Here is a 26,877-nt window from a genome sequence, read left to right as displayed (position 1 = left end):
GTGCTGCAGAAATCTCTTGGCTACAGCAATTACTTATGGAATTGAACTTTTCTCTGCCTACCATTCCTATACTTTGGTGTGATAACATGGGTGCTGGGTGTTTAGCTGCCAATCCTGTTTTTCATAACCGTACCAAACACATTGAAGTTGATGTTCACTTTGTCCATGACAAAGTCTTACAAAGAACTTTAGAGGTTAGATATGTTCCTACTGTTGCTCAGACAGCTGATATTTTTAGTAAGGTTCTCTCCACTGCTCGGTTTAAACACCTCAGAGACAAGCTCAATGTGGTTTTTCCCCCATTTCGCTTGAGGGGGGATGATAGCGTAAAGGCTTAGGATGCTTAGTTGTCTATGGATAAGTCTTGTATGCCGCTGGTTGTTATGATATATGTGCATTGTTTTAGTGGTTAGGTTTACTTTTGATCTGATAAGTGTGCAGAGGCTAGTGATAAGCCTATCTCATGTATTTATATAGGTGTTTGACATTGTGTAAAGTAAGTCTCATTTATTTTATCTTTTACCCTTTTGTAAAAAACTTTCACTCTGTACTCCCATCTCGGGTCCCTACTGATACCGATGAATTTGATTTTGAGGATCCGCACTCTTGTCAAAACTATGGATTTGGAGTCCAGGAAGATGAGGATACAGGAAAGATTCCTGTCAAAGCCTATTTTCTCTGTACCAAGTTCACCATTTCAGTTCTTTCTATAAATTCACGTGTGGGATGGAATTTTTCTTTGATATATCCCTTGAGGTCTGTCTTCTTTTGTGTCCAAAAAATATTTTAAGGGGTCAAGCTAATGAATTTTTATTTGGAATTTTGGCAAAGCTATTTTGGAATTTTGGTAAAGCTGGTGCAAGGTGCCAGCAAAGGGAAGCTGCTGCGAATGCAAACGGAAAAGCTGTGAAGGGGAGAGCTGCAAAGGGGAGAGCTTTGGCCAAAATTTCACACGTGAGGAAGCCTTCAATCTGTGCAGGAAATTTCACACGTGAGGAAGCCTTCAATCTGTGCCGTTCCTGCCAGCTGTGCAAATCGAAGAGCTGCCATTTTGATCACATTTTTGGTCCGCACATAACCCATGCGGTCAGTCCTCATACTAGCCTCTCTAATATTTTGATATCTATACTGTCACTGTATTACTTGATTGTTACCATGTGAAAAATACATGTGAAAATAAACAAATTGAAAGGAAAAAAAGTCAAAGAACTTAGAAGAAGAAAATACATCTAATCTAATCCATTCCACTTGTTGACAGGGGAAAAAAAAAAAAAAAAGAAATATATGTTTACATGTATAAAATGGTTCCATAAGAGAAGACATACATGCAAAGGGATTGAGCCAATAAAGAATTGAGTAAATACAAGCACCATATAAGTTGAGGAGTGGCGAGGAAAGTTAAAGAGCTAATATGGACAACGCCTGCACTGTACTTTTCGGTGGACCCCATGAATCCAAAATCCCACTTAACTTGATGTGGTCGCTATCCAACGGGCCCGCTTTGAACACCATAATCTAACATCTCTTCACTATATATTACGAGAAACACCTCAAGGTACTACTGCATATGTACACAGCGATTTGAGCTCAAATTCTTTATGATAAAAAGAAACTAAGAAACCAATAATCAATGATTAAAATAATTTGATAGCTTTTTCATATATATAGAATTACAAGCAGCTAGCAAAACTAACCATGGAGGATGAGCCATTGGTTCGCCAGAGTTGAGCCTGAACTTTAAGTAAACAAGGCCTCCTAACTCTGCTGCCACCAACAATAAATATATAGCAGTCCACTGCACTACCAAAACGCACACCCGGCGATTTTCAATACATATATATATATATATATATATTTAAATATGTTGAACCAAAAATATAAGCATATAAGCTTGTTGAATTAATTCCAATATAATGTACATTGATGACAAATATATATATATATATATATATATATATATATTTCATAGAGGGAGATAGCGAGGGTAGGGTTTGTATATATCTAGCCTTACTATTAGAGAGCCCTTTCGCCAGAAGCTGCTTCGACCCCTTTCTGGCTCATCAGCCTCTTGGAGGCTTTGCTCAGCTAATAACTCCATTTGAATTCTAGCCAGCGTCTCTGCTTCTCTGACTGTTCCAGGAACTGACCGACTTCTTCTGCCATAAAACATTAAATATTACATTTACATATATATACCTTTAAATTAATGTCTAACCATGAATTAACCATTCCAAACTCCAACAATAACATATACATATATATATATATATATATATGTAGGTATGTATAATTATATCACTTGCCTGATCATTCCAAAAGAGCTACCATCGGATGGTTGTGGGGCTGAGTATCCTGGCGAAAATGGCTGTACACGTATATACATATATTAATGACAAGCATATACGAAAAAAAATAAAATAAAAACAAAGCAACACATTAATTATTACTAGCTTGTTAATAAATATCTTATAAGTAAGCCTATAAATAGCATTTCTCTTATTAGATATGTATGGGAATTGGATATATATATATATATATATACACACACACATATATATATATATATATATATATCGATCCTTTTTGAAATGAAATGGCTTGCTGATATTACAGCATGCATGTTCACTACTAAAAGCTTTAACTCGAAAAGAGTTGGATTAGATGTATACGTGGTTGCATATTTCGCACATTGTATCTCTTTTCTCATTGCACCATTCTTGAATACAGGCCCTATGAGCGAACTGAAACCAAGGCACCTCGAGAGTCAAGGTAATTTAATGCAATGCTATAATAAGCTAACATGTAATTAGCTTATATACGACACATATGCACAAATGATTATATAAGTTATATAATATACCCTGAGGGAGCCTGAGCAGGCGCAAGGAGCTTCCATGTTAGACATGGAGTCCTCGTCTTGGCATATTCTACACTCTACCACTTCTGCTGCTTCTAAGTCACGCAAGTAAGAGTTGGCCATTTATATATATAAGATGAAGATGCTGGCTTAACTCGATCAGCTTTTGTGAGGTTCTCAACCTGTTTTAGCAAAAATATATTAGTGCTGAAGCTCCATTCGGGTACAAAGCACTCAAATTAAGAAAGAAGCTTTTACTAATACTCCATTATTAGTCACAATTAATGGAAAGGATATATAATAATATTTCTATATATGAAAATACGTCTTAAAGTATATGTAGTTATAGCTAAGCACGAGCTGTATATATTAAACCAATGTAATTAGAGAAAAGTAGTACATAATCCAAATGTCTCTAAATTGCTAATTAATTAATTTCCTCTGTCTACTGCCCGAAGAAAAGAAAATGCACAATCTTAATAAGAAAAATGCTATATTATTGGATCCATATGCTCATGTGACATTTTAATTAGCTATTCAAAATGATTCACTTTAGTATATTAGGTTTTAGTTTGAAAAAATTTTAAAAATAATAAATGCAACAAATTAATACTTGTTATATCAACATGGATCTTACTACTAATCAAAGAGCATCAATGGTGATATAAGCAAAATTCTTTCAGTAAAAGCTATAAAATTTAAACCAAATCTTGAAAATTAATTTTCTTTGCCCAGAAATACACATCAAAGATTTTTTTTTTTTTTGCAAAGTTATTTTGGATATGTAAATTATAACTTGTCATTATTGAGTTTCTTTGGGCTATTATATAAAACAAAACACAAACCATTGCAGCCTTTTTTTCTTTTCTTTATCTTTTTTTTTTTTTTACATTGAAAATGAATAAGAAACTAACATTTAAAAAAAAAAATTGAAATAAGATAATAAAGAAAACTCACCAAAACGCCAACCTCTCGAAGCAAATAAGTGGGTTTGGAAAACCAGGACGGCACAAATACTCTCTTTTTCTCTCCAACACACAAGCAACCTTACTAAGAGAACATTTACCTTAGGGGAAAAAAAAAAAAAAAAAAAAGGCTAACATAACAGAACATTTATAAAAGTTAAACCAATTTCCAGGAACAAACTGAAGCAACTTACAAATGGGGGGGGGGGGGGGGGGGTGAATTGATGAGATTGGAATTAAAATATACAGCACCAGAAGAGAAAGATCAGGAATAGTTAGCTAGCTATTTCTCTTTAGTCTTTTTAGTCTTTTGGGTTTCAGTAGCGTATGTTGGTTTGCATGGAGGTTGAAGAGCTAGGTGGCTTTAATAGGCAGGGTGGGTGGGGATTAGGCTCGGAGGGCGAGGCTAGTAGGGGTTATGTAAAGTGTCCGTCCAGGATGTGGAGATACATCTGGCGAAGGTTGGGTTAATGTGAAACGCATGATTTTGCATGATAAAGGACGCGTAATCCCACCGTTTCTGCCACACAACCATGGCTTTGGCACTATATGCTTTACCAACTCTAATATTCTTTCTTTCTTCATCTCTTTTTGTTCTTTACCTTCCGACGGTTAAGGACCTTTGGAATTTTCTTCCTTCATTTTACTATCTTCTCCTTTATTAATTTCATTTTCCTATGAGGTCCTTTTGATTTCTAGCTTAATTAGACTACTTTTTTATTTGCGGATATTTTTGAAGGTAATTTCATTGGGATATTTGCTTGACTATTTAAAGCAATTGGAAATCAATGTTTATAAGTTTAGATCATATATTTTCGAAACGAGTTTGAGGCTTTGGAAGAGTTAAACTTTGGATTCAGCTTGTAATGATGATATTTATTTATTTTAAGCTTACCTAAATATGTATTTTCAACACAAAATTCTCAATAAATAAATTTATGTATAATATATATATGAAAAATCTTCTATTAAAATATCCTAATAAATTTATTATTGAATCTTTATTATTAATTATTAGATTAATTCAAAAGTTAAAATTTGAAAATATAATTTTGGACTATATTAGCCCAGTAATATTTATACATTATATAAAAAAACAAGGGCAAAACAAACTTTATATAAAATCATTTAAACATTAAAAGTGTCTTTCAATCTATATCATGAGTTATTAAAACAATGTAAAAACTAATAAAGGAGGTTTTTATTATATTATAACATGGCGTTCCGATGTAAATATTTACTAATTTTTTCTATTTATACCACGTAAAATTTGGTTTAATGGTTGCATGAGTTGATAGCTATATGTTAAGGTAATTAAATGGTGTAAACTTAAATGTCATGGTTGCTTTGGGGACCACTCATAATTCTATGTATTTTAAAGTCGGGAAGTTGGGATTATACTAAAGAATATAAGAATCAAGAGAACAATGTAACGATTTAACTCCATCAAAGAATTAAATTTATAGAACCTTCGTCACTATTTAAGTTATATATACTTTTCTTTTGTTCTCCTCGTTATCAAAAGTTTATATATATATATATATATATATTTGTTTTTTTTTCCAAGAAAATCACATGTTATATTTACAGGCTTGACTTTCCCCCATTGTTATAATAATTTTCAAGAATACATTATTCCGAGTCTAAATTATATATATTTTAAGAAATGATTAATACAATGAGAGGTCAGATTTAAAAATAAATACCAAATATTATGATTTCATATATATTATACAAAATAGTTTATTGCATCAAAAATATATCTCTCTATGGACACGAATGTAAATTCCATGTTCCGTTAACTATAAACGATATGAATAATTTTGTCGCATTGTTGACAAATGAAATAAAATAATAATATGACATAACGAATCCATCGTTTGTTATATAAAATTTGCCAAAATGTACTTTAAATTCAATAATTATAGTATTCCTTGTACATATATAAACAAATTAATTGTCGTTATTATGACTTGTCAAAAAAAAAAAAAATTGAATTATTCATGTTGAGAAGTCATACTAAGCTAAAGAAGGAAAAATGAAAACTTTTTTTTTTTTCCAAATCTTAATCAAATTTTATGTCAAGACATGATAGATTATATGAATTTAAATTATAGTACATATACTACAAGTTTCAAGAAATAATACTGAAAATATATTAATTATTTAGATACATCCTCTAAATGGAAAATTTCAAATTCATCATTTTACAAGTCCAAAATATTGACAAACACAACAAAAGAAACTTGATACTTCATTGAAGATTTGCAAAACTATACAACACTTCTAATCCACATTACTTGAATTTTCATTAACAGATTAAGTGCAAGCGATTAATTGTTCTTTTTTTTTTTTTTTTGGATAATAAACCAAGTGCAAGCTCAGTACATAGGACAGGAGCCATAATAAGCATTAATCATTTTATGTCTCTTTTTGGTTTATTATTATTTGGAGGTTTGTTTCTGTTATATTTTGTGCTTTCGAAAAGATGGCCTTTCTTCGGCAGAATGTATTGCACAATTGGGCTAAGATCCGAAGCCATGTGGGCTAGCTGAGGCAATAAAAGTGTCGAAAGGTCTATTTGCCATGCAGTACAGGCGTTATACAGATTTGGCCCATTAGGCCCACCTGTAAATTTGACTAGACCCCGCAACTTTCAGTTTCCCGCCAATCCATAAGAATATTTCCAGAAATAAGATTTAAATTTCCTTTTTATAGTAGATATAAATTAGTTTTTAAAAATAAGAATGGCGGTGTGGATTAAAATAGGAAAGTCGAAAATTTCAAATACAGGAGCGTGGCTTCACTGATTAAACTCGGAACCTGGAAATACTGAAAATTCCAATTCCGAACGCGAATATCTGTTAGAAGAGAGAGAGAAAAAAAAAAAAAAAATAAAATAAAATAAAAGGAAGCGCTCCGAGTGAGTTGACTCGGTAAAGAAATTTGGGGATGGGAACTCAGGACGACTTTATGGCGGAGGACGTGTCCGACTCGGTTCGAGGTAGTGGTACGAGGTCCCCCAGGTTGTTTATCAAGGAAATGGTGATGAGGAACTTCAAATCCTATGCTGGAGAGCAACGAGTTGGTCCTTTCCACAAGGTTTGAGGGTTTCATTTCTCTTTCTTGATTAGTGCTTTTTTTTTTTTTTTTTTTTTGGGTCCTTTTTGATTTATTTTGTATGATTCAGACCTAGATTTTTATTTTATTTTATTTATTTTTTATAGTGGAAGATAAAATGATACAGGAATTTAAAGTTATAATTTAGATTTAAAGCAAGAAAAAGAACTGAAGTGATTTCAAATCGGCTAAATTGCATATTACTTGCTTTTTATTTTTATTTTATTTTTTTCTCAGCAAGCAAACACACATGGGTTCATGTAATTGAGTTTTATCTATCTCCTCTGTGTGTTATTTATTTATATGTTTATGGGTTAATTTTGTTTTGGCTGGCTTCAGAGTTTTACTGCCGTTGTTGGACCCAATGGAAGCGGTAAAAGCAATGTGATAGATGCAATGCTGTTCGTATTCGGAAAACGAGCTAAGCAGGTTCTGTTTTGCTTCTGATGCTTCTCTTTCTGTTTATAATTGTTAAAAGTTGCATCTCTCCTGCATTATTACAAGCTCTTGTATCAATTTAGGGTTCATGAAAAGCAACAGAAAAGTTTGAAAGTTTCAGTTACAGATTATATTTTTACATTTTTTGTACTTTCCTTGATTCTGAAAATTTGTTTGTGCAGATGCGACTAAACAAGGTTTCGGAGCTTATCCATAACTCGACTAATCACCAGAATCTAGACAGTGCTGGTGTCTCTGTTCACTTCCAGGAGATCATTGATCTGGTAATTGGTCTCTCTGTTAACTCTAGGTTTGATTGTTTAGATAATGGATAAAAAAACCTGTGATTTTCAAGTTTCAATTTGCTCTGTCATATTGTTTCTCAGAATTGGAATAATTCAATTTTACCCGGTCCCATAGGACCTTTTTAAGTATTGTTTTTCTATTTATTCTGATACTTAGTAATGAAAGTATAAAATGTGACATATCATCATTTTCCATACATGCTCTAATATGATCTTAAAGTATTTAATTCTGATGACGTTTGCAAACTCTATTTGCAATACTTACAGGATGATGGAACATATGAACCTGTTCCGGGAAGTGATTTTGTAATTTCCAGGGTGGCTTTTCGTGATAATTCTTCGAAATATTACATTAATGACCGTGCAAGCAATTTTACTGAAGTCACGAGGAAATTGAAGGGAAAAGGAGTTGACCTGGACAACAACCGTTTTTTGATTCTTCAGGTTCATAGTTGTCATGCAGCTACTTAACTTTGTTGAAGAAGTTTGCCTCTGAGTGCTCTTAAAGTTTGCTTCTTGTTATTTATCAGGGTGAAGTTGAACAAATTTCACTGATGAAGCCTAAGGCTCAAGGACCCCATGATGAAGGTTTTCTTGAATATCTTGAGGACATCATTGGAACAAATAAATATGTTGAAAAAATTGATCAATCGCACACGGAGTGAGTACTTTTTCTGCGTGTTTTCCATGTGTAGTAATTTCCATTTTCTGTGTCTAATTCTAGTTCAATAACACTGGTTGCATGAGTACCAAGTTCAGACAATCCTTGTCATTGTCAGCCATATCTCCATCTAAACAATTATATATGGAAAACTGAGTATAGACATGTATATCCAGGACAAGTAGAGAGAAAGGAGAAGAAAAGGTAGTGGACAGAAAAAGAGGAATAAGAAGGAGACATTAGGTTTATCATATATTCAATATTCAATAATCAAGTCTTTAGACTAGCTTACAAAAAGGCCTACCTGAATAATGGTGAAATCCCAATTTAATAATTAACTACTAATATACCAGTTTCAATCACATGAATGGTTTACAAGGGAAATACAAAATCTTTGAAATCATTTTGGAGTTTCCTCTATAGAAGCAGCCAAATATTTTGCTCAACAAACATATTAACATGCAACATTCTTGGTGGTTGCAATGGATTTTGATCACCAAATGTTTGAGATTGCCCCTATCTTTTCTGATGCCTATATACTGAGATTCTTGTTTTATTTTATAAATTTGATACAGAAATTCACTCTGAATATGTATAATTTTCATTGATCTAATAGGCTGGAATCTCTGAATGAGAAAAGATCTGGTGTGGTGCAAATGGTTAAGTTGGCAGAGAAAGAAAGAGATAGTTTGGAGGTATATATATGTAGTTTACACATTAGTGGTCCCTTTTCAAATGTTCTTGCTGTTAATACATATATGTAATACAGGATGTGAAAAATGAAGCAGAAGCATACATGCTGAAAGAGTTGTCACTCATGAAATGGCAAGAGAAAGTTGCTAAACTGGCACATGAAGATACAAACGCAAAAATGGTTGAGTTACAAGATAAAGTGTCTGCTTCAGAAGAAAATATGAAGACTGAAAGGTAATTATTGTCATGAAAAGTAATTAGTTGATTTGAAATATAATTTACACTATAATTTCCTGACTCAGGGAGAAGATTCAAGAAAATATAAATGCTTTGAAGGAGATTGAATCTGAGCACAATAAGCACGCGAAAAGACAAGAGGTTTGCTATGATTGTCTTTGATGTTCAATAAGCAAAATTCACGTAGGATGTATGTCAATCATACTGGATTTTGGTTTTTTGTTTCACAAAGACAACTGAGGTCCATAAAATTTCATCTCATATGGTTTCCTTGTGATTACATAACTGCATTTAATTTTTTGGTTTGTCTAAGTAGGAACTGGAAGATGAACTCAAGAAATGTAAAGAAGATTTTAAGCAATTTGAGAGGGAAGATGTTAAATATCGGGAAGATTTAAAACACATGAAGCAAAAAATCAAGAAACTAACTGACAAAATTGAAAAGGTATGGAATGCTTTTTATTTTTACTCAAAATGAATGAAGGAAATATTTATTAATTTTTGACTTTGCATTTAGGATTCATCAAAGATCAGTGACTTAGAAAAGGAGTGTGAAGACTCGACAAATTTAATACCTGAACTTGAGGGTAATATTCCAGAATTACAAAAGCTCTTGGTGGATGAGGAAAGGAGGCTAGAGGAAGTGATAGAGAATTCAAAAGGTAGTAGCCACTGTTTCTCTCTCACTCTTCTGTGATATTTATATTCTTCCTAGCATGGATGTGGCTTTGCAACTGCTTTAACTTGTGTACATCTGATGGATCCACAAGCAGTTGAAACAGAGAGATATCGCTCTGAGCTTGCGGAAGTTCGTGCTGAATTGGAACCTTGGGAAAAGCAGCTGATTGAGCACAAGGGAAAACTAGAAGTTGCATGTACTGAAAGAAAGCTTTTAACTGAAAAGGTGATGCTTGTAATTTGTATTGAAATCTTTGATATTAAGGACCATATTAAAGCACTTGATACTTGTTCCTTCTTTGATTCAAACATATCTTTCCCTCATTTTTTTTAAGAATGACGTGGGAGCTTTGTAATTGATCTTTGTGTGGTTTCATCTTGGTGTGTTTGCATCATATTAGTATTTGATTGCTGGTTTGGTTATCCATCATTACGAATGACAGAACACAAACACATGGTATCTGTTGTTAAGTTTATTTTGATTGCTTTGTTTCCTAAATATGAGAAGCAGTATCAAGCACACTATTTATTTTATTTATTTCACCTGCTGTTGGTCATAGTGGACCATAATTAAAACAACTCAGCTCCTGAAGATGAGGAAATATGAGAAGCAGTATCAAGCACACTATTTATTTTATTTATTTCACCTGCTGTTGGTCATAGTGGACCATAATTAAAACAACTCAGCTCCTAAAGATCCTCATCTTCTAGCTTTTATAATTGGACATTTAGAAGTAGTTGTGCAAAATATGTGAACTGGAACTTGATATGTTAAACAACTACCTTACACAATGATGTTGATGGCCTCGAAAGGATATATATCTAGGTTTATCCAAGTAATTCCATGGAATTTCAGGAATTAGCTTGTCATATTTTTCTCGGTAAGATATTCATATGCGGCCCAAAAATCTTAATATCCAACCTTTTGGACTCAGCAGAAAATTATAAGAAGTTTTGATAAAGGACGATTTGAACATTTAGCTAAAGTGGTGGTTGATTGTTTCAGCATGAAGCTGGTAGAGCAGCTTTTGTAGAGGCTCAGAAGCAGATGGAAAACATATTGGAAAGGATAGAAACAAAAACTGCCAGCATTGCAAAAATTCAAACTGATTTAGAGCAGGGCAAACTCGAAGCACTGGAAGCTCGAAAAGTGGAGCAAGTTCGTCTTTCACACATTTAAATTTGACATGAACATGTATAAATTATTGTTGCACTTATAGGCTATAGCGAGGATATTTCTTTTCTTTTATTTTTTTGTAGGAATGTATGAAAGAGCAAGAAGCACTGATTCCTCTTGAACAAGCTGCAAGACAGAAGGTTGCAGAGCTTAAATCTGTTCAGGATTCTGAGAAGAGTCAGGGGTCAGTTCTAAAAGCAATTTTAAATGCTAAGGAGTCAAACCAAATACAGGGAATATATGGTCGAATGGGTGACTTAGGTGCTATTGATGGTGAGTGTTATGTGCATTTTGTTATTGTAATTACTGTTGTCACTTGTCACCTGTCAAGTTTCAGATGTTATTTGAAGTTACCATTAAATGTTATGCTATCATGTGTTGGAATTTCTAGAAGTTGAGATTGTGTACTAACATTTGAAAGTCGTTTATTGCCAAGTAACACTTTCTGTGTGTTTAGATTCAGGTCTTTTTGTTCTTGTGATGTTTCAAGCTTTGCGTGCCTAATTTTTTATTAATTGTGTTGTCTGTAGGTATCAAAACCAAATACTTTCTATCTTAACTTTTATTTGATTTTCTTCTGGAATTCGTGTTTTTTGCAGCAAAATATGACATTGCCATATCAACAGCATGTCCTGGACTTGATTATATTGTGGTGGAGACAACCAATGCAGCACAAGCATGTGTTGAGCTCCTTCGTAGAGAGAATCTTGGTGTTGCAACCTTCATGATATTGGTATTGATGCATGCTACATTTTATTTCCTAAAGCATACCGTTGACTTTGAAACTTATATGTATTCTTTTATGCTAAAGAATCTTTTGAAAGAAAGACCTCATATTCACATGCTAAATGTTTGACCTTAACATATTGGATTCCATTTATTACAGCCTTCCAATTTCTTTGAAAGATTTTAAATTTAATATTTTTGCCTTTTGGGTTTAATATCTATTCTAAATGGATGTAAAAATTCTCTCTCTCTCTCTGTCTCTTCTTCTTCTTCTATTTTATCTTTTTTATTTTTATTATTATTATTATTATTATTTTTTTTGTGTCTATCTGTGGGAGGTGTAATACTTAGTTTTCTTCCCCTTCTATCAACCTGTATAATGGTATCAGTTGAATGCACCTATTTCAGTTTAATGGGGATTCAAGGAGTTCTAAAACATATATTAATTTCATTATTCAGGAAAAGCAAGTTGATCTCTTATCCAAGATGAAAGAGAATGCAAGCACTCCTGAAGGGGTTCCTCGCCTTTTCAATTTAGTGAAGGTTCAAGATGAACGGATGAAACTTGCTTTCTTTGCAGCACTAGGAAATACTGTTGTAGCTAAGGATCTTGACCAGGTAGGTTACAGCATCCATGCATGGCTGACAGTTTATGTTGTTATTTATGCATGACTGCAGGGAAACAAATTGACATGATAGACTATTTGTGAATAATGGACAGCAATAATTAGCTGAGTTAAATGTCTTGTCCACAACTTTTTTTTTTTTTTTTTCTTGGATTAGTTCTGGGGATTTTACAATTATAAGAGCCAATGTGTTCTTCTATGCCTCTCAGCTCTTTTATATTTGTTTTTCCATATATACAAGGTTGTTCTTTAGAAACTGTCAAATGGTTTTCAGAGGTTAAGAGTGATTTTTTTCCCTTGGGACATTATACCTTGGCCATGCGTCGTATCACTTAAAAGGGACTTAGTTTTAGTTTCTTACATGCTGTGGGACAGATTGGCATCAATCACCATTTACTGCACTTTCTCACTCATTTCATTTCTGATTTGAAGCAATAAGTTAGCATTCTATTTCCAATTTCAGGCGACACGCATTGCATATGGTGGAAACAAAGAATTTCGACGAGTTGTGACACTTGATGGTGCATTATTTGAGAAATCTGGTACCATGAGTGGTGGGGGAAGTAAGCCACGTGGTGGTAAGATGGGGACATCTATTCGAGCCACCAGTGTGTCTGGAGAAGCCATTGAAATGGCTGAAAAGGAACTCTCTACCATGGTTGACAGTTTAAAAGATCTCCGCATCAGAATTTCTGATGCAGTTAAAAGATATCAGGCCTCAGAGAAAGCAGTTGCACACCTGGAGATGGAATTAGCTAAAAGCAAGAAAGAGGTGATTATTGTTGTGGATTGTTGAGATTCATATATTTTTTATTTATTTATTATTATCTTCTTAAATAAAGGTTTTTGCCTAATCATTTTCTTTCTGAACAGATTGACAGTCTTAATTCACAGCACAGTTATCTTGAAAAGCAACTTGACTCCTTGGAGGCTGCATCACAGCCAAAGAGGGATGAGCTTGATCGTCTGGAGGAGCTGAAGAATATTATTTCTGCTGAAGAAAAAGAGATTGATAAACTCATGCAAGGTTCTAAACAATTGAAGGCGAAGGCAAGTGACTAACTAATTATTTTTTTTAATTTCTTTCAGTTGCAGCTTGATCTAGGTCTGGTTTGACTACATCTAGAATATGTGCTGCACATATACATATATATATATATGTATGTATATGTTCTTTTCCCTTGATATTTCTCTTTGTTTGACTTATCCATAGTCGCCTCTACTTTTAGGCCTCAGAGCTTCAAAGTAAGATAGAAAATGCTGGTGGTGAAAAATTGAAATCGCAGAAGTCAAAGGTCAATAAGATCCAGTCTGTAAGTATCTGTATCATCGTTATGTAATAATTTCCAAAGCTGGATGTATTTCCTAATTCATTCTTTCCATTTATAGGATATTGACAAAGGTAACACAGATATTAATCGTCATAAAGTCCAAATAGAGACGGGCAAGAAAATGATAAAAAAGTTAACAAAGGTGATTGAGGAGTCAAAGACGGAGAAAGAACGACTTATTGAGCAGAAGGAAAAATTGCGTGACAAATTCAAAGAAATAGAACAGAATGCTTTTATTGTTCAGGAGAACTATAAAAAAAACCAGGAGGTTTGCTTTTATTGTTCATTTATTTATTTCAATGCCCTTATCATGGCATAATCTTTTTACATGGCCTATCTTATGCTCTGTTATTACTTTTATTTGTGTAGCTGATTGACAATCATAAAGATGTTTTAGACAAGGCAAAGTCTAAGTACAACAAAATGAAAAAGACTTTGGATGAATTGCGAGCATCAGAGGTATTATGATAATCAATGCATCTTACTCTATGTGAATTATGATAAAATAGAACATATTTAACATATCTGATTACTAATGCCATTATTGCAATTTTTCAGAAGACCAGCTTTATGTTTTCTTTGTGATGTCATAGGTTGATGCAGAATATAAATTACAAGACATGAAGAAGCAGTGTAAGGAGTTGGAACTGAAGGGGAAGGGTTACAGGAAGAGGCTCGATGACTTGGAGATTGCCCTTAGAAAGCATATGGAGCAGTATGTTGGTTTGTTAAATTGTTTTACAGGATCGTGTACATTTGACATCAAAACTTGTTTAAATTTGTAATGTTGGTTGCAGAATTCAGAAAGATTTGGTGGATGGTGAAAAACTTGAAGCAACCTTGACGGATGAAACTCTCAGCAAGGTTTGTGACCTTAAAAGGGCCCTTGAAACGGTCTCACTGCTGGAGACACAATTGAAAGAGATGAATCCAAATCTTGATTCGATAGCAGAGTATGTCTTATCATTATTAAAAAGTTTGCTGGCTTGGTTTATATTTTTGTAATTTCTTCTGTGTCATATATTTGCTTTTATCAGGTATCGGAGGAAGGTTTCACTGTACAATGAACGAGTTGAGGATCTTAACTTGGTCACTCAACAGCGAGATGATATAAAGAAGCAATATGATGAATGGAGGAAGAAGAGGCATGTCCTTTGTTTAAATATCCATGCTTAAAGTTTTCGTGTTCTTCAATCTGTAACTCGGCTAATTTGGTTTATTCTTTAGGTTGGACGAGTTCATGGCAGGATTCAATGCGATATCATTGAAGCTAAAGGAAATGTACCAGGTTTGTGAAACCGAGCCTCTCTAATTTTTCCCTTGCCATAAATCCAATATATCCTTTTACAGAATCCACTCTTCAAGGTAACACAATGTAAATGGTATTGAGCACTTGAGATACCAAAATGAAACAGGTGCATTATGCTGGTATTGTCTATTTTTGTTTCCTCACTCAAAAATAACATGTTTATTTTACCCAAGTTTTATTTTTAAATTTGGATGAACCTCCTTCTCGTCTGATATTGGGGTATGTCTATTTCTGTATCATGCATTCCCCTTTTTACCATCTTATTTTGTCTATGTAATATGCACCGACCATCTCATTGTTCGACATTCTGCATGAGTTCCCCACAGATGATCACGCTCGGAGGTGATGCAGAACTTGAATTGGTGGACTCCCTTGATCCTTTCTCTGAAGGTGTTGTATTCAGTGTCAGACCGCCAAAGAAGAGCTGGAAGAACATTGCAAATTTATCTGGTGGCGAAAAGGTACCCATATTTGCTTACTATATCAATATATTTCTTAACCAGTTTTTTTGTGAATGCCAATATTTACTGTCCAACTCTTTTAACTGTGTGACATTTGTCCTTTTTGCTGCTTTCAGACTCTAAGCTCATTAGCTCTTGTTTTTGCACTGCATCACTATAAGCCTACACCTCTCTATGTAATGGATGAAATTGATGCTGCTCTGGGTATGTAAGCCTTTTTTAATTGGTCTGTTTTTCTAATCAAGCAACCTACCCAATTTATATTTTGTCTCTGAACTCCATTAATTTGAGTGGTTCAAATGGCGTTGTAGACTTCAAGAATGTTTCTATTGTGGGACATTATGTGAAGGACCGAACAAAGGATGCTCAGTTCGTAATCATAAGGTATGTTAGAAAGTTGCCAGTGAGTTAAAATGAGAATTAGTGATATTTCATTTACTTGGATAGTTACTTATACCATTATCTCGTGCCACTGCAGTCTTAGGAACAATATGTTCGAATTGGCTGATAGACTAGTGGGGATTTACAAAACTGATAACTGCACAAAGAGCATCACCATCAATCCCGGGAGTTTTGTGGTGGGTGAACAAGCGGCTTGTTGTGTTCACATTATGCATGGGAGAGGCGTCCCATGCGATAAGGATTCTTTATTATAAGATTTAGATTTGAATACTTTTGGTTCGTCTGTAGGCTGTAAAATTTATGTTATGTATATAATGGTTAAAATGTGTAGATCTCGACGATGATACAAGCAGAACATAGGAAACATCGTCATTATTTATTATACATATATATTATACAGATGGGTGGTCCGTCTAAGAAACAGATTGGCATATTCCAATAGTAGGTTGGAAGATGCCCTGTTTCATAGGTACAATCACAGTAAACTATTCATACCGAATTGAGTGGTTGTTCTTTAGTGTCTAAGTGTTGTTCATTGCTCCTCATTCGGCGTAGTTTGAATGAAAGTGAACCCGGAGATATCTCATGGGTGGGTCTGTCGTTGACCCGAATCAAATTGTAAGACCATGCTCCTAGTAATGTTCCACCGATTGGGCCGGCAACATAAACCCAAATACCATCGTAATAGGAGCTAGCAATTGCTGGGCCTATTGTCCTTGCCGGGTTCATTGATCCACCTGATATGGGCCTACATATGGACCCCGCAAATTGTCACTTGTCCTGTTGGTAGCTTTTTAATTTTTATATTGCTAGTAAAATAAACAAATTAACCTATAAACAAACAAGCTAACAAGAAGAAGAAACCTGAGTCAGGCTTATCCTCGAACAAAAAGGAGTTCTGGTTGAAAGCTTTATTGGTAAAAAGGGTTTCCAAAATTTTGAGAAAAACTTTGTTAAGAAAAAAAGAATGTGGAAGGTAAAGTGTCGCTTTAGCTTACCCGGCCAAAATTGATGTTATGCATACCGCGGAGCCAACTGCTATGCCCGCTAGCTATCCAATCTGGCAATGATACAGAAATTGACAGTCCATAAAAATTGAAAATTATCTTGGAAAATAAAAAAATTGGAGGAATCTAAGAATTGAATAATGTTAATGTTAATGTGAAATATACAGCTTTAGTATCGGTTGCCACGGCAGAAGTGATGAACATCATTGAAAATGTGACTACAATCTCCATAACTAGAGCTTGAATGTGTGTTCCAGAAGGTGATGTTGTGCCGATATGCTTTATTGGATGCAGTAGTATGGCTAGTGTAAACGAAGCTGATATTGCTCCTGTTAGTTGAGCTACTGCATAAACTGGGACCTGCAAATGCAATAATATCAACTCCTTTTCGTTTCTACATTTGAGGTTTTTATTCAATAGTTTTTTAGATGAAAATTTGGAAAAAATACACAAATTGCAAGGTGAGTAATTTTATGTTTCTATCGACCAACATCAAAATTCTCTTTCCAAATTGAGTCAAAACACACACACACACCTACACTACACATATATAAAAGTTTGTTTGGTCATGCACTAAAAAACTTATTTTTTTTTTCAATAAAAAATTTGGAATACACAAAATTATTCCTTTATAGAGGACCTTTTTATTATTTTTTTTTTTTGAAAGAAAAACGATATTTCGCTCTTACTTCCTAAAAAGCAAACTTTTTTTTTTTTTTTCTTGTATGCAACCAAATTGATAATGGATATGCATGAGCAATGAGGCGGGCTGTCCCTCTTTAATTAATATTATACATTTGAATTGGTTGGGATTTGTTTTGCTAGGCAAATAATTTTTAGGGTTCATATAATAAGACTTAAAATTAAAGAAGGCACAAATAATGTTAGTATGTATTAAGTGCCTATCCACTAGACGATGAAGGACACTCACTAGTCATGGTTGTATTTTGTGGTCAGAGAGTTCGATCTGGTTTGATGCATGTGCCCACGATGTTGATTCCCAACAATGTAGCTTTCATTTCCATTATTACACAAAAAAAACAAAAAAAAAAAAAAACAGAAAAAAAAAGGTAGTTTTCATTCCTTATTTTTTATTTTTTATTTTTATTGTAAATAATTTATGTCCGTGCATTTGATACACATTTTGTCTGGTTTGATCTTGTTGCCAAGTGATGCCGAATCCTATGGTTGTTACAATCTATTGTGGGACCCAAAACACCCTTTGACCTAGACCCCACTTCCCCACCGCCTTTGACCTAGACCCCACTTGCCCCAGCTATCATGTGGTATAGTGGCAATCACGACCTCAAGGGCCAGTCACCAGGCATGCATGGAAATAATTGGATTGGGAGGTACACGTTATTTATACCGATTAAACCTAGAAAAGCACGATTAAACCTAGAAAAGCACGTACCTAATTTACAAAAGCAATCAATTTTTTTTTTTTTCAAAAAAAGAAAAAAAAAGAAAAAAAAAAAAAGGCCAACCATAGAAGGTGTGTACTGTGTAGCACATACCTGTTTCCAAGGAAAATGCCTGACAGCAGCAAAAGCCAAAGTGACGGCCGGGTTCATGTGTGCCCCAGAGATGTGACCAACTGCATAGATCATGACCGTCACTATGAGTCCTCCGGCAACCGAAGCTCCCAGCTTAGACACCTTGTGTTCATCACTTGCGCTCAGAGCTGCCGAACCACATGTCACGAACACTAACATGTAGGTTGCTATGATCTCTGCCACCACCTGATAATACATGCATACATATATATATAAAACACGTAATTACACATAATTATTTTGCATGTATGTTGATGTGTTTTTGGACAATATGTAGTATTAATAACAGTTTTTGCGTATATAGTGCTTGAATGATAATTTTTGAAGGCAAATAAAAGACAACTTAATATCACATGGTTTCTTAATTAGAAAGCAAACAGATCTCTATTTGTAATTAGAAAGCAAATTAACGGAGATAATACTGCTAAGACTTGCTGAAGCGTGTGTTTAAATTTAATTACCTTTTTGAAAAAGCCCGGTGGGTACTGATGTTCAAGTGATTTCCAGAAACAGTGCAAGTGAGGTATGTTCTGTTGGGTATTTGGATTTTGGCCTGAAACTGCCTCAATTTTTTCACTCAAGTTGTTGGATTTCGGATGCTCTGTTGTGGCCATTTTCGGTACCTGCTGATCAAATCCAAATATATATATGTTTGTGTGTATATATATATATATATATATATATGGAAATTGGAAACACAAATATCAATTATATCTTCGTACAGGAAACTGGGCTACCTCGTTATCTATCTTATGCTTCTCCCACAGAAACCCCCCTTCAAGACTGGTATCTATATGTATATATTTGAAGGTAAAGTAGGCCTAATGGACATTTATATAAAAATTATATATATATATATATATAATAATGAAATGCCTGTGGACTTAAAAAAGAATGATAATTTCTTCAAAAATTATATATATTTTTTTAAAATCTGCATGATAATTACTTGTGGACGTTTGCATCATAAATACATCATAGACGGACACACTTTCTCTCTCTCTCTCTATATATATATATAAACAATAATTAAATAAAAAATAAAAAAAATAAAAATGAGAAATCAAATATGAAACTAAATAGTTGACCAAAAGAGGGAAAAAAGAAAAAAGAAAAAACTAAATAATATTTGTTCAAATAATTTATATTTATAAGCTATGTGCTTGATGAAAAAATAATTTAACTAGCGGATAGAGACTCCGGCGGCAGCTGCTCCCATGGCCCTTACTAAAGATAAGTAAAAATGTTTCCATACTTTCACTCAAATATAATAATATTACTCCATTGGATGAGATGATAAAACAAGGTATGGTTTCAGTTTCACGTTTTTACTTTATTATTATTTTTTTTCCTTTTATACTCTTCAACTAGCCTTATATATATATATATATATATATATATATATATATACTAGGTATGACTATGTTCGATACACGGGGTTTGGATTAAAATTTGGATATTTAACAGTTTTTAATTAATTTGAAAAAGTTTGAATTAAAAAGTTTTTAAATTAATATTTTTAATTAATATTTTCCAATTTTTTTTAGAAGGATCTAATCTTAAACTATTAATAAACGTAAAGAAAGCAAAAACCATTACCATTCCTAATTAGATTCTGGCTTCATCCTTGCAAATTTTTTTTTTAATACACCGATCAATATTGAAATGTCTATTAAAATGTCTTTAGCTATTTACTGAGAATAAATTAATTTTAAAACTAATTAAAACATAAACAATTTATTTTGATTTTAATCCATTATCATGAGATTAAATCATTCATGGATTTATATATTAACTAAAAAAAATACAAAAATAAAAAATGATCATAGAAAATATAAGTACAATTTTAAAAACTCAAAATTACTATCATTAAACAAAAAGTTGTCACAAAATATTTGTGTCATAGATGAAACTATCTTAGCATCATTGCTATCTTACTAAGATAAATTGCAAGATTTAATAGAAATGTATTGGGTTATACCGAAATCAATTTTCTATTACATCTTGCAATGTACAAAATAATAATGTTAGTGTTACTATTATAATAGAGTCAAAATGTACTGTGAGTTCATAAAAGGTTTATAATAATCTACTTATGAACTGATAGTAATCTATCATGTCAACATTAATAAAAAGATGGTTACCATGATGACAAACTAAGTATTATCTTTAAGCTTGGCAAGCTGCTTCCTACTTCTTTCATCAAACTCTAAATACTTTCAACATTTAGCATTATTGGATCTGCCTCACCTGCACTTTTGGAAGCCATTAGCTTTAGTTTCTTTGTTGCATTGTTTCTTGTAGCAGGCTTTGAAACCAAATTAGCTAAGACTTTATCTTTATTGCTCACTTGTTCTATCTTAGCATCGTCAATATTTCCAGACATCTGAATATGAAAGTTCCAATATACATGCATCAGAACATTAAATAAAAATCCATGTAATTTCACTTAAGATATAATATATCAAACATGTTCATACCTCTCAACTTAGTTATGTCCAATGATTTTCCACTTTTCTCTTCAACAATTTCTAAAACCTGACTAACTTCAGTATTGCTTGAAACATCTGTTTGTGTCAATGTGTTGATTTCTTTTGAAACAGCATCATAAATAGAAAGAATTGTGTATTTTCATCTTGTAATAACATGATATTCATGTTTAAATGCTTTAACTTGAATTAGAAGCTTATGACTACTGGATAATGTAGCAATTTTTTTCAATATCTTTAACAGTATCATAAAAAAAAAAATTCACAATTAGTACTCACATAAACATTTGCATGATTTATATATGTTTTTTCAAAGAAGAAGTTAAAACTGACAACTCATTTTCTTAAACAGATATGAAAAGAATTATATCACCCCATCAGAGTTATTCATCAACTCATATACAGTGCAACCAAGAAAATTTTCAGCTTGATTTCCGAACAATGTAGCATTCAAAGATGAAGAATTATCTATCAAATCAACAATGACTTGACACCTAAATAAAAGAAGAATTACCAATTAGAGGTGATAATTAATCATAAACTAAATAATATGAAATGCATTTAGTGTACGACATTTCTTGTACTATAACTGAATAAAGGATTTTACATTATACAAATTGAATGTGATAAGAAAATATTAAGCTTTACACCAAATTGTTTCTATTAGATTATAGGACTTACCATGCTAACACAATCCTAGATTATAAGATGGCTTTGTTATAATATTACCAACCCAACATAGGTCACCAAGAGAACCTAGCCATGCTTGTTAGGCTTAAAATGCTGAAGAACAAGGCCGTGAGTATAATCTTATTGAAAGAAAAATCATGCACATGAATCTAAGTAAGCGTGAACCACCTTGGGAAACTAAAATACAAAGTTAACCAGTATGGCATGGTGTGCATGAAAAGAAAGACCAGAGGAAAACCAAAAAGAAAGATTTTACCATGGCAATGATAAATCCCATCTGGGGATAAAAACTAGTTAAGAAATTGACCATTGGACAAAATCCAAAGGTAATGTTAGGAATCAAACCAAGAAACGGAAAATGAGAGCTTTAAAAGGAACACATTCGGTAAAGAAAGAGGTATGCTTTCTTGTTGTTCTTTTACCAAGCTTAAATATTAATTTTTTAGCTTGAAAGGGAATTTATTGTCCATGAGGCCTTGTTAGAAGGTTGGCTTGGCAGTCAAACTTAGATCATTGAAGTGGCATTAGGTGGAGAGAGCAGAGGTGAAGATTGAGGCATTAACCTAATGGATTACAACAAAAGATAACGGGCAACAACTCTTTTTAAGGTTATCTATCCATATAGCTAATACCATTTTAAAGTACATTTTTTTCTATTTTAACCTTGGTTTGTTATCTACATTATGATTTCAAGATTGCATTCACAATTAATAAAGATCTATAAATCCATATCCAAAATCTTAAACACACCAAATTCTGTTTTCACGATAGAAAATGCAAGGTAAAAAAATATATAAGAGAAACAAAAGATGGATGAAAAGATAAAATCACAACATATAAAAAAAAAAAAAAAAAAAAGAAAAGCAATTTTTTTAAATATTCAACTACATAAATCTAGTAATCAAGCATGTAATACCCAAAAAAAAAAAAAAACAAAACCTTTAATGACACCTTATGTAGAGAAATGGTCAATATTATATCTACCAACCAATAATAACATACTAACACAACAATTTCACAAAACTAAAATTAGGTAAATTTTTTTAAAAACTTTAAAAAAGATATTTAGAAAAGAAACATATATATATATAAATACTTGAACTTGCTAAACTTGTTAATAAACAAAAGTGAGATCAAATGTAAGATGTAGCACCAGTTAACACCTAAAAAAAAAAAAATTTTACAGAGAAACATTAGCAAAGTATATAATTATAAAAAAAAAAAAACTACATTTGCTATTTTTTTTTTTAAAAATAAATTTCTAATATCCAACAAAAATTAAAGATAAAACAAGACAACAAATCAAATTTCTAAGGACTTTTATTTCTACAAAAGAGCCAAAATCTACACTTTTTTTAGGTTTAAAAAAATTCAAATAATATCATATTCATATTATATGTAGCTTCTACATTCTTAGCATATAATCTTCTTCTGCTATTATAATATAAACAAGAATAGTCACAGAATTTGATCATGTTTTACTATTCATAATATATGTTTCTTCATCTCTATCCTTTACAAAAAACATAACAATCCGAAAACCAAGAAAAATCATAGAATTCTAAAAATCCTCAGTGATATTCACAAAGCAGTCAGCAGTGTGATCCTACGGTTCATTTACATGATATCAAAACTACTCATAAATCCTGTACTTTCGATTTTCTTCATCTTTACTGAATCACATTTGGCTTTGTAAGAAAAATATTAACATGAAGCTAAAAGGCTTGACTTGCTTTATCTTTATCAACCAAGAAGATTAAAATGAAATTGAAACTACTTTGAATTATATAAATTGGACAAATTTATTTTTATTTATCCTACCTATTTTTGTTTTTTAATCTTTTTTTGTCTTCTAGTATGGCAAACATGGGCCATTCTGTGCGAGTTTGGAAATTAAAGAGAGAGGGAGGGATGGAGGGAGGGACTCAAACTGACATTTCGAAAAACATAGCCTCCATGACAAATCACACATTACTTTACTCTCTCTCATTCTTTCTTTGCTTTTCTATTTCTTTCTTTCTCTCTCTCTCTCTCTCTCCAACAGCACAAAGTCTCTTAATAATGCATATTCACAGATGGGAGGTGAATCGGTACAACCCTGCTTTTTTGTATAGAAAGAAAACCTGATGCCTTTTTTGATGTGTGAGTGGGTGGTGCTGTTTTTTCTCTCCAAACTCTCTCTCTCTCCATCTTTCTTCTCTCTTATTACTCTTTCAAAGACCCCATTTTTTTCCACTTCTTTGTCCAGCCCATCCCTATAAAATTTAGAAAAATAAACAAAAAGCAAGCTTTAAGCTTAGCAACAAGGTCAGACCCCGCAGAAAGACCCAAAAAAATAAAATAAAATAAAAAATAAAAATAAAGATCTTAGAAAGAGTAGAGATAGATCAAATCAAAGATATATCATAGATTGGAAACAAAAATGCAAAAACATACAAAACAAAATACAAAAAAAGGAGGAAAAAACAAGAAAAGAAATCCAAAGCAAGATTGCATGCTTCTACAATAATCGTAAAAAATTATGTTAAAAATTGCTCAAAAACCATCCATCTTTCATCTCAAATTTTGAGGAGGAAGGAAGAATAAATAAGGAAAGAAAGAAAAAATAAAATAAAATATATACTGACCAGATAACCTAGATGAACTTGAAGCAGATTCCAGAGTTCTTTTTCCTTTCTTCCTTTTTTTTTTTCCTCTTTTCTTTTTTTTTTTTTTTTTTTTTTTTTTCTTTTGGGGGTGAATCCGAACTTCAATAGAAGAAGGAAAGAAGAATCCATAGGCAACGAAAGAGAACTTCCCGTACAAAAGTTAGTAAATACTTGAAAAGATGCAATAACCCTCAAATTCCTCCAAATTTCTAAAAGAAATGCCTAAACATAAAGAAATAAAATGATCTCTGAAGAGTATTTATGGATAAGCAAATTGGAAGCACATAAAAAAGTAAAACGCTGAGAAGATGGTCGTTTTTGAACAATTATAAATAGTAAAACATGACCAAATCCTTTGGCTCTTCTCATTTATATTATAGACTAAGGATATATTTATTTATTTATTTTCTGTATAATACAATCCCTCACTCTTTGAAAAAAACAAAACTTCACTCTCTCTCATCTATGCTGTCCTCTCTCATATTTGCCTTCTATTAAAATTATTATATTTTCTTTCGGTGAAAAACATTCTTGCGCTCCACTTGCCCATTTTCTCTCATCCATTCTCTATGTTAACTTTACCTTCGGCCATTTTTTATTGTTTTACACAATCATCCGGGAAGCTTGAAGACAAATATGGCCAAACAAGTTATTGCTTTCCTTATTTGTCCCCACAGCATAAGAATCTTACCTCTGCCCTTTGATATTGGCTGTCCTACAAATTGGCCAACATGATTCATAACAATAATAGTAAGTTTTATTTAAAAAAATAGTAACAATGATAATAAATGAATATATAAATCATGATAATTGGGTTGAATTATGAGATTAATATCTAAGCATATTAATTCCCGACTAAGAAATTACAATAAATAAACATCGATTAAGATTTCACAAGGACATGGAATTGAGATGGGTGGGTATTAAACGAACGAAGTGCATCTTCTTGGTCCTCTTGAATGGAAGTGGATTGATGGGCCTAAACTAATAGCGTAGTTGGTGGGTAGGGTAGGGCAGCTGATCCATATTCGCCTTTGGTTTCACTTCCAACTGTGAGTTTGCGTGTGTATGGGCCTGCTTTCCATGGGGCTATTCATGTTGCCCACTTGTTTCCCCTAACTTTGTTTGACGATTCCTCCATTTGGGCCCTCAAATATATAATTCGGCCTTATCCATTTTGAGCGACCCAAATCAACATTGCACAAGTAATTCTAAAAATCAAATTTTTATGTTTAGTAAATCAAGGGCCATACATAAGCTCTTCAATCCGGAATAATACTTCCAAATTAATTGAATTTATTAAGTCATACAAGCATTGTGAAATACTATTCACAATGCTCTTCACTCTTTTATTTTTATTTTGGGACAAAAAGAAAATCTTTACAATTGAGAGGTGAAAGGACAGTGTGGAAAACTTTGGGACCAGATTATATTTATATCCATAATTAGAGACTTCGGAAAAGCAAAGAATTCAGAAAGTTTCTACTTTTTGCAACCAATAGTCGAAGATCCATGTTCATCCCTAGCGTGGAGTGGGTATATATATATATATATATATATGTAGCTTTGCTTTTTTGGAACATGAAAAGGAAGGAATTGTCCATTGAATAGTTTCCAAAAGAGATACGGATTTGATTTTCCACTTTTGATTTTGGGGTTAGCTGAATGTTTTTGTGTCAGTCAACTTGTTTGGTATCGTATCTGCATTAGTCCATTCCCTGCAGCTGCTTAAGAAGCCTCCGAATTTGAAAGAATATTGCTGGGGAGAATCAGAGCATCAGAGTCCACAATTTTGTTTTAATTTTAAAATTTTTTTTTTTTTTTTTGGGGTCCATAATAGTAGCAAACCTGGGGTGAAACTTCGATAAATATTAACTGTAAATCATGTACATGCAAGTATGTTAACTATAAATCATGCAGAATCACCAGCGATAAATGTCATGATGAATTCAATAGCCTAACTTAAAAATTGTTTTAATTAAAAATTTTCTACTTTTTAATTTTTTTATTAGCTAATTTATTATTTCATTATTGGTCAACTTGAACATATTAATGACATGCATAATGATCCCCATGCCTAAATCAAAATAGACCACCGACCACTAATTCCCACATATATATATATATATATATATAATACAGTTAATTAAGCAAAAGTTTTTCTTTCATGTTTTTTTTATTGAAAAGGAGATGCACAAACACTTTAGTATTATGGGATTTAAATTTTTTTAATGTAAAATCTAACATATTAATATTCTAATTACATATAAATAAATTTTTAAAAGTCAAACATAATTAAATATAAACCAATTAAATAAAAAAAAAGAAGATATTTTGTTAAAATAAATGCTACTCTAACATCATTCAAAAATATTTATGATGACGGAAAAGTTGAGAAATATGTGACGGATTTTGTTTGTCTTAATCAAATCTTCCATCGGTGAAGATTAATCCAAACATGTGTTGAAGATTAATCCAAACATGTGGTTGAGTAAATTCTG

The 26,877-nt window shown here is 32.6% G+C and overlaps 3 protein-coding genes across 7 annotated transcripts; 1 reads left to right on the top strand and 2 right to left on the bottom strand.

Annotated features, from left to right (window-relative positions):
- Positions 1 to 1,250: 1,250 nt before the first annotated feature.
- LOC107415522 (uncharacterized) lies at positions 1,251 to 4,275 on the bottom strand. 5 transcript variants are annotated; one of them, XR_007240497.2, is made up of 7 exons: positions 3,815 to 4,263; positions 2,861 to 3,039; positions 2,670 to 2,741; positions 2,304 to 2,365; positions 2,012 to 2,156; positions 1,695 to 1,800; positions 1,251 to 1,558 (listed from the first exon to the last, which is right to left on the bottom strand). XR_007240497.2 is itself a non-coding variant. In XM_048472650.2 (7 exons), exons 2-7 carry the CDS (start codon positions 2,978 to 2,980, stop codon positions 1,537 to 1,539), a joined length of 522 nt encoding a protein of 173 aa, XP_048328607.1. In that variant the 5' UTR covers positions 2,981 to 3,039; positions 3,815 to 4,270; the 3' UTR covers positions 1,251 to 1,536. The 5 variants fall into 5 exon arrangements, 3 of the variants coding, with proteins under 3 accessions (XP_048328607.1, XP_048328606.1, XP_048328608.1); XR_007240496.2 differs by having other exon boundaries at positions 1,251 to 1,561; positions 3,815 to 4,259; XM_048472650.2 differs by having other exon boundaries at positions 1,695 to 1,795; positions 3,815 to 4,270.
- Positions 4,276 to 6,563: 2,288 nt separating this feature from the next.
- Positions 6,564 to 16,531, top strand: LOC107415518 (structural maintenance of chromosomes protein 4). The gene is made up of 28 exons (XM_016023858.4): positions 6,564 to 6,924; positions 7,282 to 7,371; positions 7,563 to 7,664; positions 7,953 to 8,129; positions 8,216 to 8,346; positions 8,963 to 9,041; positions 9,116 to 9,273; positions 9,342 to 9,417; positions 9,593 to 9,721; positions 9,794 to 9,938; positions 10,050 to 10,180; positions 10,961 to 11,113; positions 11,215 to 11,404; positions 11,731 to 11,864; positions 12,317 to 12,475; positions 12,947 to 13,255; positions 13,357 to 13,533; positions 13,713 to 13,796; positions 13,873 to 14,082; positions 14,184 to 14,273; positions 14,408 to 14,529; positions 14,612 to 14,767; positions 14,852 to 14,959; positions 15,042 to 15,102; positions 15,450 to 15,584; positions 15,701 to 15,788; positions 15,896 to 15,968; positions 16,063 to 16,531. The coding sequence occupies exons 1-28, from the start codon at positions 6,775 to 6,777 to the stop codon at positions 16,238 to 16,240; spliced, it is 3,795 nt and encodes a 1,264-aa protein (XP_015879344.3). The 5' UTR covers positions 6,564 to 6,774; the 3' UTR covers positions 16,241 to 16,531.
- LOC107415519 (aquaporin NIP2-1) lies at positions 16,476 to 24,703 on the bottom strand. The gene is given in 8 exon segments (XM_060816563.1): positions 16,476 to 16,734; positions 16,985 to 17,046; positions 17,159 to 17,353; positions 18,511 to 18,735; positions 19,011 to 19,175; positions 20,800 to 20,935; positions 21,030 to 23,983; positions 24,356 to 24,703. Coding segments are annotated over 5 exon segments (894 nt in total). The 5' UTR covers positions 19,164 to 19,175; positions 20,800 to 20,935; positions 21,030 to 23,983; positions 24,356 to 24,703.
- Between the last annotated feature and the right edge of the window lie 2,174 nt (positions 24,704 to 26,877).

Source organism: Ziziphus jujuba, chromosome 4, assembly GCF_031755915.1.
Source record: "Ziziphus jujuba cultivar Dongzao chromosome 4, ASM3175591v1".
Lineage (NCBI taxonomy): Eukaryota > Viridiplantae > Streptophyta > Magnoliopsida > Rosales > Rhamnaceae > Ziziphus > Ziziphus jujuba.
Note: the sequence above shows the minus strand (reverse complement) of the source record. Positions and strands in the feature narration are given on the sequence as shown.